We start from the raw sequence: 11,193 nt of genomic DNA, 5'->3' as shown, positions 1-11,193 counted from the left end.
AGCTTGGCAAAGTGCTAGAAGTTGAGAAGACAGGGAGCCTCTGAGCTAGTTGTGCTGACTACTTAGACACATTAATCCTTTTCCAAGAAAGCAAGGCCTCCCAGGAACAGATCCTTGCCTCCTATTCCCTCATAACTAGACCAGACAAAGGGTCCTTTGGGGGTCTATGGGGAAAGGTCATGGAAATTAGCCCTCACTGATGATAATTTTATTGAATAATAAGAGAAAGAATGAAGGAGTAAGGCATAGGAGAGCTGTTTGGAGTTTTATCCCATTTTGACCCTTTCATGGATCACAGCCTTGTCATGGAAAAGGGGCTTGTGTAATTCAATGAAGCTATGAGCCCTGCTGTACAGGGTCATCCAAGATGGATGGGTCATAGTGAAGAGTTCTGACAAGACGTGATCCACTGTAGGAGGAAATGGCAACCCACTCCAGTATTCTTGCCATGAAAACTCCATGAACACTATGAAAAGGCAAAAAGATATGACATGGGAAGATGAACACCCCTCCACCCCCCAATTTGGAAGCTGTCTGGTTTGTTACTGTGGATGAGTAGAGGGCAACTACTAATAGTTCCAGAATTAATGAAGTGGCTGGGCCAAAGCAGAAACTATGCTCAGCTGTGGATGTGTCTGGTGGTGAAAGTAAAGTCCGATGCTGTAAAGAACAACATTGTATAGGAATCTGGAATTAGGTCCATGAATCAAGGTAAACTGAATGTAGTCAAGAAGGAAATGGAAAGAGTGAACATTGACATCTTAGGAATCAGTGAACTAAAATGGACCAGAAGGGTGAGTTTCATTCAGATGACCATTATATCTACTACTGTGGGCAAGAATCCCTTAGAAGAAATGGAGTAGCCCTCATAGTCAACAAAAGAGTCCAAAATGCAGAACTTGGGTGCAATTGCAAAAATGGCAGAATGATCTGGGTTCGTTTCCAAGACAAACCATTCAACATCACAGTAATCCAAGTCTATGCCCCAACCACTGATGCTGAAGAAGCCAAGGTTGACCAGTTCTATGAAGACCTACAAGACCTTCTAGAACTAACATCAAAATAAAGGGAGGGTTGTCCTTTTCATCATAGGGGACTGGAATCCAAAGTAGGAAGTCAAGAGATACCCAGAATAACAGCCAAGTTTGGCCTTAGAGTACAAAATAAAGCAGGGCAAAGGCTAACAGAATTTTATCATGAGAACACGCTGTTCATAGCAAACAACATTTTCCAATAAATCAAGAGATGACTCTACACATGGACATCACCAGATGGTCAATACCAAAATCAGCTTGATTATGTTCTTTGCAGCTGGAGACAGAGAAGCTGTATACAGTCAGCAAAAATAAAACCTGGAGCTGACTGTGGCTCAGGTCCTTATTGCAAAATTCGGGCTTAAATTGAAGGAAGTAGGGAAACTCACTAGCCCATTCTGGTATGACCTAAATCAAATCCCTTCTGATTATACAGTGGAGGTGACGAATAGATCCAAGGGATTAGATATGGTAGACAGAGTGCCAAAAGAACTATGGACTATGAGAACTAAGAACTGTGTTTGTAACATTGTACAGGAGGCAGTGACCAAAACCATCCCAAAGAAAAAGAAATGTAAGAAAACAAAATAGTTGTCTGAGCAGGCTTTGGTGGCTCAGTGGGTAAAGAATCTGCCTGCAGTGCTGGAGATGCAGGAGACCCAGGTTTGATCCTTGGGTTGGGAAGATCCCCTGCAGGATGGCATGGCACCCCAATTCAGTATTCTTGCCTGGAGAATCCCATGGAAAGAAGAGCCTGGCAGCCTACACTGCATTGGGTAAAAAAGAGTTGGACACAACTGAGCGACTGAGCACAAGGAGGGTTTACACACAGCTAAGGAAAGAAGAGAAGTAAAAGGCGAGGGAGAAAGAGAAAGATATACCCAACTGAATGAAGAGTTTCAGAGAATAACAAGGAGAAATAAGAAGGCCTTCTTAAATGAACAATGCAAATAAATAGAGGAAAACAATAGAATGGGAAAGACTAGAGATCTCTTCAAGAAAATTAGAGACATCAAAGGAACATTTCATGCAAAGATGGGCAAGATAAAGGACAGAAGCAGTAAGGACCTATTAATAACAGAAGCAGAAGAGATTAAGAAGAGGTGGCAATAATACACAGAAGAACTATACAAGAAAGGTCTTAATGACCTGGATAACCACGATGGTGTGGTCACTCACCTAGAGCCAGACATCCTGGATTGTGAAGTAAAGTGGGCATTAGGAAGTACTACTCTGAACAAAGCTAGTGGACATGATGGGATTCCAGCTGAGATATTTAAAACCCTAAAAGATGATGCTGTTACAGTGGTGCACTCAATGTGCAATCAAATTTGGAACACTCAGCAGTGGCCACAGGACTGGAAAAGGTGAGTTTCATTCCAATCCCAAAGGGCAATGCCAAAGAATACTCACACTACCATACAATTGCCCTCATTTCATATGCTAGCAATATTATGCTCAAAATCCTTCAAGCTTGGCTCCTTCAGTCTGTGAACTGAGAGATTCCAGATGTACAAGCTAGTTTTGAAGAGGTAGAGGACCAGAAATCAAATTGCCAGTATTTGTTGGATTGTGGAGAAAGCAAGGGAGTTTCAGAGTCAATAAAGATTGACTATGCTAAAGCCTTTGACTCTGTGGATCACAAACTGGAAAATTCTTAAAGAGATGGGAGTATGAGACCACTTTACCTGTCACCTGAAAAACCTGTGTGCAGGTCAAGAAGCAACAGTTGGAACTGGATATGGAACAACTGACTGGTTTAAAATTGGGAAAGGAGTACGTCAAGGATGTGTATTGTCACCCTGCTTATTTAACTTATATGCAGAGTACATCATGAGAAACACTGGGCTGGATGAGTCACAAACTAGAATCAAGATTGCAGGGAGAAATATCTGCAACCTCACATATGCAGATACCACTCTAATGGCAGAAAGTGAAGAGGAGCTAAAGAGCCTCTTGATGAGGGTGAAAGAGGAGAGTGAAAAATCTGGCTTAAAACTATATTCAAAAAACTAAGATCATGGCATCTGGTCCCATCACTTCATGGCAAATAGAAGGGGAAAAGGTGGAAGCAGTGACCGATTTTATTTTCCTGGGCTCCAAAATCACTGCAGATGGTGACTGCAGCCATGAAATTAAGGGATGCTTGCTCCTCCGAAGGAAAGCTATGACAAAGCTAGACAGCATATTAAAAAGCAGAGACATTACTTTCCTGATAAAGGTCCATATAGTGAAATCTATGTTTTTTCCAGTAGTCATGTACAGATGTAAGAGTTGGACTGTAAAGAAGGTTGAGTGGTGAAGAAATGATGCTTTCACATTGTGATGCTGGAGAAGACTCTTGAGAGTCCCTTGGACTGCAAGGAGATCAAATTAGTCAATTATAAAGGAAATCAGTCCCAAATATTCATTGGAAGGACTGATGCTGAAGCTGATGCTCCAATCCTTTGGCCACCTGATGCGAAGAACTGACTCATTGGAAAAGACCCTGATGCTTCGAAAGATGGAACGCAGGAGGAGAAGGGGACAACAAAGGATGAGAAGGTTGGATGGCATCCCCAATTCAATGGACGTGAGTTTGAGCAAATTCCAGGAGATAGTGGAAGACAGAGGAGACTGGTGTGCTGCAGTCCATGGGGTCACAAAGAGTTGGACACAACTTAATGACTGAACAACAACAACAAACAATTTTGAGGCAAAGAGGAACCCAGAAGACAATACTGTGCACCCCCAGGGAAAGGAAAATCAGAGATTCCTAATTCCTCTTCCACATTCTCCTCCCTGTCCCATTCCCTCCAAAAGAGAGGCTGGGATATGTGGTTAGGACTCTGGCTCAGCTTTTGCTGCTTTCTATGCTTTTATCCTGAGATAAGCCTCGTGAGAGGCTGTAGTGCCACTCACTACCCAGTGCCTTCCTTGAAGGGTAGATTGGGCCTGGGGAACATCAGGTACTAACTCCAGGAGTAGCAAGCAGGCTTTCTGAGAAGTCAAGGGAAAAGAAAGACTTGCTTACTTCCATACTTTCTCTGAGGTGCAGTGGAAAGAGCCTTGGAGAAGGAGTTTGAAAACTGGGATTCAGTTTTTTCCGGGGCTTACTTTCCCTATCTGTAAAATAGACACAGGAGTAGCTGCCTTCCAGTGTTGGGGGGAGGGTCAGGTGTGATAAGAGATATAGGAGCACCTATGACCTGTAAACTGCTCCTCCTAACAGGTGAAGATGCCCTATTATCATTAAAGTGTCCTCAGTGTCCAAATATGCTGGGGGAAGGCTCTTGTGTTCTTGGAGCTGAAGGATGAAAGAAGTGCGTCTGTGCACATGTATGTGGGAGGTCTTGGACTGACAGGAGGAATCTCTGGCCTTTACAGGCTTTAAGGCAGAAGAATCTGCAAGGCTGGGCCTCAGAAGACTCCATCTTGGGGAGAGAAAGGATGTATGTGGATGTGTGTGGGAGGGCAGTGGAGATGGTTGCCCTGGCCCCCTCTTTCACCCCTTCTTAGGCAACCAGCTGAAGGAAGTAGGTTGTTGGAGAGTAAGGTGGAGGAGTGTTGGGTGGGGAGCAAATTGAGGGGGCAGGTCTTAAAGTTAACCTGTTCCATTCCTGGTGATCTGTCCAGGTTTTAAGGAGGGTTCTGTACCCTAGGAAATCCTGCTAGTTCACCTGTGTGAGCCTAGGGCATCTGGTGGGTGCTCACCTTCATCTTGAGTAGGATCTGGGGACACTGTTTTGGGAGAGCCAGCCTGAATTAAGAGCTTTGATCAGCCAGTGTGGTTGTCCCTTGGGGGTTCTGGGACAACTTTTATGGGGACAGCCAAACCAGGGTTGGAGGTTGGAGAGAAGAGAGAGGAGGATAGCTGCTCTGGGCCAGAGCAGAGCATTTTCTGAAGGTAGTTCTGGCTTCTAGTCTCCTCATACTGGCAGGCCTCCTGCCTGGAATCTCTTGCATGTGAACATGCTAAGTCACTTCAGTCATGTCCAACTCTTTGCAACCCTATGGACTACAGCCTGACAGGCTCCTCTGTCCATGGAATTTTCCAGGGAAATATTGGAGTGGATTGCCCATTTCCTCCTCCATGGGATCTTCCCAACCCAGGGATGGAACCACATCTCTTATGTCTCCTGAATTGGCAGGTGGTTCTTTACCACTAGCACCACCTGGGATGCCCTTAGGTCCTTGCTAGTTGCAGGTTGACCCCACCATCAGGACCTTGGGGACAGATCTGGTAGGGAGTCGCTGGGGTGAGGGGGTTGTTATTGGATGGCCCAGACAGAATCACCTCCAGGTTTCTCTACCCAAAGCTTGATGGGGGCGACAATGCTGCAATCCCTGGTGGTGGTGGCCCGGGCAGGGCAGTGGGAGTGGGGTACTGAGGAGGAGCTGAGGTCAGGACACGCGCAGCTGCTTTCTATCCATCTGGCTCCCCAGACAGTTGGCAGGGCCCGGAGTTGGGCCCTCCCACCTTCTTTCCCACCGTCTTCCTCTGAGAGGGAAGACTTGGTTTTCCTGGATGGGTCTGATTCCCGTTTGAGTAGCAGGAGCAGATGCATTTCAGTTGGCACGTCTCCCGGGTTCCGACCCCTTCCAGACAGGGAAATGGATGGAAAGCCAAGGAGGGGGAAGAACCACCCACCACCCTGCTTAAAGTGACCCGAAGTCAGTGGTAGGACCAGGAGAGCAGCCAGGGCCGGTGAGCTGCCCCCCACCCCAGCCCCATCTCCATCCTCAGGCATTCTCCAAGTTGGAGTGGGCATGGGGATCTGGCGGGAAATGGTGCTGGCTAGCACTCACATCTGTGGATCCCACGGCCCAGTCCCCAGTCGTTGCGACGGCAGTGTAGGGTGGGTGTGTGTTGGGGAAAGTAGGGTAGTGGTCGCCCCGCCCCTTTCTAGTTCCCCATCTCTGGGGCAGGTGGGACAGGGGAATGAGGAGGCCCTGGGCCAGGGTTGTCGGACAGCCGAAGTCAGACCCCGTGTCGACTGGCCAGCAGGAACACCCATGAGTTAGCTCTGTCCTCTCCCTCCAGCTGGACGTGGGTTGACACTTGTTAGTCGTGAGCAATGGACTAATTTTATCTCGCCCCGGCTCAGCAAGAAACCAACGCTGAGGAGACTGTAGTTCTGAGAGGTTCTGGCCGGGGGAGGCCAGTCTTAGGGCAAAAGGGAGGGGGAAATGCTGAGGCCTCCATCCCGGAAGTGGCGTGGTGGCCCCTGCCTGTGCCAAAGGCTTTAAGGTCCATAGGCTCCAGGCACTGGGGTCCAGAAGAGGAAAAGGCATCTTGGAAAGCAGGTAGTTCAAATTCTTTCTTGTGTTTCTTCTCTCTCTTTTTTCTCCACCTCTGTTCCTTTCATTCGCGAAATCCTTGGGTTCTAGCAAAGTGCCTGTCAAAGCAGGTCCCTAGAAAATATTACTGAAATGATTTGAAAACCAGGCATGGAACTTTGCTTCTTGTGACCACTAGAGAGAGCTGAAATGCAAGATTTGAAAGGCCTTCTAAAGTAAAGCCTTCTCAATGCCTGCAGAAGTTGGGTATTTAATCCCTTTTCTTATTCTTCTGGAGTCTCCTCTACATTTCAGCTTATTAGAATTTGAACTTGCTTCAAAGGCTGTGGTTCAAACCAGCACCCACCCTATCTAAGCACCAGCTGTCAGATACCAGGGTTTTGCTGGAGACACTTTTAATTCCTGTTAGCTGGCCTGCTCTGCTGCTGTGAAGAGGCAGGGAACTGCTGGTTGCCTCTTCAGACATGAAAAGGCCCTAGAGGAGAGCATATGCTCATAAAAATTATGGGATTCCACAGCTTTGAAATCTAATGATCCTGAGTGATCAAACACAGACTAGGGCCTTGGAGCTCCTAGAGGAAGGATCAAGGGGGCAGCAGACCTTGGGTGGGAGAGCCTGGGGCCAGGCCACTTAGTCTCAGTGGGCGGCTTGAGGATGCCTGCACTGAGTCAGGGGAGAAACAATAGCCAAGAGCTGGGTGGTAAACCACCTTCTTGCAAAGGAAACCAGTCACTTCCACTCCTATCCTGTCCAGTGTATAGCCACAGGGAGATTGGCTTTATTTGTATGTCTTGGGTTGCTGAGGCTAGAAGGGCAATAGGTGGGACCAGATCTCCAAGGCTAAGGCTGCATGAAAGTCTGGAATGGCTTGAGAAGAGAGAATTCCAAAAGTGTATGTCAGTTGGAAGTGAGAGTTAATTGTGAAAAAATGGGCTATGCTAAAAGTCAGATTTGGCTCAGATTTCATTTTTGCTTGGAGCTGGTCCTGCCAACACTCATTTGCAGATGGGTTCGATATGTAGTTGTTGAATGAAGTGGGCAAGTTATTTCCCCCTCCTTGTGTCAGTTTCTTCATCTGTGAAATGAGAGGTTTGGACTGGACTGGAAGTCAGTGACCTGAGTTCAAAGTTTCAACCTACTCTGTCACTGATTTTCTGTGTGAACCTGCTGCAGTGCCTTTTATCCAGACATTAGTGTCCCCAGTTAAATTCAATGCAGAGTATGAACAACAGAGATTCTAAGGTTATACTTTGGCATTGCTATAGATCTCTCTTCTGTGTTACCCTCAATTTTAGGCTGCTGCTTGGTTATATAACCTAACTATACTAGTCACTTCAAGTTACCCCATCAATAACAAGGGAGAAGAAAAGGGGCTTGTACTGGATTATTGGCAAGGTCTTTGATAGTTTTCAACATGGCATTCTTGTAACAAGGTGGTAGCTTTGGTGGGACCTCTACTCCAACTCAGCCACTAACCATGTTCTCATTTTGTGAAGTAAACACTTTTTCACTTCAGAGCTCCCTAAACATCCAATCCTAGTTGGATTAGTTCACCCAACTTCAAACCCCTATATAGCTCCTTCTCCAATTTCTGCTCTCACAGAGTATAGACCCTGGCAGAAATTTGATGTGAAATGATTTCAGTTCTGAAGCTAAACTTCTGCTGTTAACCAGATTAGGACTATTTCACCAGTGTAGGCAACAAACACACCAAAGCTGGATTTTTAGATTTGTTTATTTTGTTCCAAACCTTTTGAGTATTTAAATGTCCCAGATCTCAAGCTCCCAAGTTTTGTTCATTCTCCTTGATTTAACTGTAGTGCATAAGAAGCTGCATCTTACCCTAAATATTAATACTGTGCTGCTTTCACCAACCAACATTCTCCCCAAAAGTGCACAAGCACACACATGCACATGTACATGTGTGGAAGAAGTAAACTGACACCTTGCCATGTTATATGACACCTGATAGAGCAGATTTGTGACCCATGAATGTCTTTCCTTCATCTGGAGAGAAGTGGGTGGCAGCCTGATTCTTAAGAGCTGTCCACACCGTGAGCAACAAAAGAGGCCCTGCAGAACTGCCCTCAGGTGACTTGGTGGGGGTGGGCAGGGAAAAATGGAATCAGGAGCTTTGTTGCTCCAATATTTTCAGTGGCTTCTTCTGGGAGTTACAAAGCTCCTGGGGGCCAGCTTGTCCTGTTCTACTGCTGTTTGGGATAACAGGGTAGTAATTAGGCAGGCCCCTTCATATTCACAGAGCCAAGAACCAATGGGTTTTCCTTTGGGGAGTTGATAAGAGCTGGACTGGGACCAATGGAGGGGGCTCCAGAGTTTGGCCTTGAATGAAGTCATCAGAGGCCAACCATGCCCCAGCTGCCTGTCTGTAACGGAAAAACTCATGGGTGGGGACCACTGTCTTCTTTGGAGCTCCTCAGGGGCAATGTAATCCTCCTGGCCCTGGGATGGCTCTGGCTCGGAATAGCAAGTCACTGTTAGCTCTAAGTGACAGCCAAAGTGCCTGGTGAGAAGATTAGGGTAACAGGAATACAACAGAAAAAGACCTAGAATGGGAGAGACACAAAGAGGCTGAATGAAGAAAGTGGGTGAGCTCCTAATAAGGTGAGTTGTGCTAGCCGGACACAGCCTGGCTGGAAATTCTCTTCAGCAAGAGTGCCGGCCAGAGCCTAGGCATAGGGAAGCACCTGGCACCTACTTCAGAGGATGAAGATGGTCCAGAGTCTATCTTCCCTGGCACCTTTCATTCCCACTAACTGAGTGGTCCAGGATGCCCAGCATGGGGGACACATTGGGTAGTAAAGGCTGTGATGGTTTGCTCTTCCTAAAAGAAGTTTTCCAACCCTATGTGCAGCTGCTGCCTCTACATTTGGGGAATCCAGGTTGGAAATACGATTTTCCCTCAAACAGTTCTTTTCCTGGCTTGGCCCAGGTGAAAATGTTGACCTGTCATGAATAATGAGCGATGGAGGAATTGGTCCTTCCCCAGGTCAATAATTATTGCCCCTCCCCCACCATGCCATTCCCCCGGTCATCAGTCTCCCTCTGCCTCCTGAGATGAGAGGAATTTCTTCACATTTTGACAGGTGGATATAAGGATGGGGAGCTGGGGCAGCCTGCAGGTTAATGCATTAGCCCAGAAAATCTGTAAAAATCAGTGAATGGAACTTTATAGTGTTTAAGGTCCCTTTCCTATGTGATATTCTATTATTCCAGTCGATTATAGGAGCTTGAGCCAAACGGTGAGATGTGGCTCAGCCTGAGATGAGTTGAATTGATGCTAGTGTTAGGGGAGGGTTGGGCCAAGATGAGGGTTGATTGTTCCAAGCTCTGGATCCCTCCTTTCTTCAAGCACCCATTAGTCTATGACAGTTATGAAAAGAAATAGAGGTGAATGAGAAGGGAGAAGAGGCAGTAGAGGAATAAAAGGAGGAAGGAAAGAAGGAGGCAGCCTGTTAACTAACCTTATGATGGAGAGACTCCCTATACACTTGTAAAGTGATGTCACCCACACCTCTTGGGAAACCACAGCCCTCAGAGACACTGAGGCTAAACAAGATTCCTTGTGTCATTTTACCTCTATGCCCTTTCTGCCACACCTCTCAATGCTTCCTAAGGAAAGATGTCAAGGAATGCCTCAGCACCCAGAGATTTAGATCTTCCCACCAGGCTCCTGGGGATACAGTAGCACCTTTGGCAGCTGCTTTTAGTGGGTGACTAACAAGCTGGGCCAGGAATTCCCATCCTTCTCCTCCCCCAAGAGTTACAAAGTTTATGGAGAGGTTCCAAAGGCCAGGGGGTGATCCCAAGCTTTCCTAAAGCCTGGAAGGAGACGACCCTGGCAAGTTTAAAGGCATTCATGGGGAGAATTTGGTTAATAAGTTTGGAACACCTGGAGCTTTGGCTCCAAGGGGATGGTCAGGTGGCTGAAATGCTGTGTGTGCAGGTTTGGGAACAAGTGTGCTGGTGGCAAAAATGTAAATGCCGAGCAGGGCAAGGTGAAGGAAAGGTTTGGGGGGGAGCACACGATGGCAAATAAAAGGCATTAGATTGGTTCCTCAGGGGTAGAGGAGCCCGGCAGCAGCTCTCCATTGGGGTCTGGGTCAGGGGTCAGCATCTTATCCTTGCTGGAATCCCTTTGCTCTTTCTTGAACATCCTTTGATGCATCAGAGGGACGAACAAGAGGATTACTGCCCCAACGATTGGGGGTACACCGGCAAAGTAGAAGGCCACATGATAGTCCCCAAAACAGTTGCGGAGGAGGCCTGAAAAGTTAACAGAGACAAGTCAAGTTTAGCTTTGCTCTGCTATACAAAGATGTTCTCTGCTTCTTCTAGAAGCCATCAAAATGCCTATCCAGAGAATCTTGGCCTGTACTGCCTTGACCCGGGAGCCCAACTCAGTTTAAACACTCCTCAATGGAAGACACAAAACCTCTATTACAAAGACAAGCAGCTCCTCCCTGAGCCACTGAGACTGTAGGCTCTTGAGGCAAATGCTTATTATGAAAGAGGCAAATGAAACTTCTCAAAGTTCTCCATTTTTTGCTTTCATAAGCTACAGTTAACTTCTAGTCACTCCAAGGTATGGAGATAGGTATGGAGGGAGGCTATTTTAAAAGAACACAGAAGATGACCAAGACTTGTCTTGGTTCACAGTGATACACCTTCTCACACCCAACTTAGGCTAGAGTGTTCTTACGTAATAATTCAGCCAAGTTCCCTTTTTCCCTTTCTTTGAAGTGCCCATTTGCCCTAAGAGGAGGCTAGGGTTAGGGTTAGGGTTAGGGTATATGTGTATCTTTCCTTCAAGTTACCGATATGGTTGGCCCCTCTGGGTTCTTCTAGGTCGCCAATGTG

At 46.7% G+C, this 11,193-nt stretch overlaps 1 protein-coding gene across 1 annotated transcript in view; it reads right to left on the bottom strand.

Annotated features, from left to right (window-relative positions):
• Positions 1 to 8,032: 8,032 nt before the first annotated feature.
• Positions 8,033 to 11,193, bottom strand: part of SLC16A2 (solute carrier family 16 member 2) — a 137,116-nt gene continuing 133,955 nt past the window's right edge. The window contains exon 6 of the mRNA XM_025275945.2: positions 8,033 to 10,599. Coding sequence (XP_025131730.2) covers positions 10,379 to 10,599 — 221 coding nt within the window. The 3' untranslated portion in view covers positions 8,033 to 10,378. The remainder of the gene's footprint in view (positions 10,600 to 11,193) is intronic.

This window comes from Bubalus bubalis, chromosome X, assembly GCF_019923935.1.
Source record: "Bubalus bubalis isolate 160015118507 breed Murrah chromosome X, NDDB_SH_1, whole genome shotgun sequence".
Taxonomy (NCBI): domain Eukaryota; kingdom Metazoa; phylum Chordata; class Mammalia; order Artiodactyla; family Bovidae; genus Bubalus; species Bubalus bubalis.
Note: the sequence above shows the minus strand (reverse complement) of the source record. Positions and strands in the feature narration are given on the sequence as shown.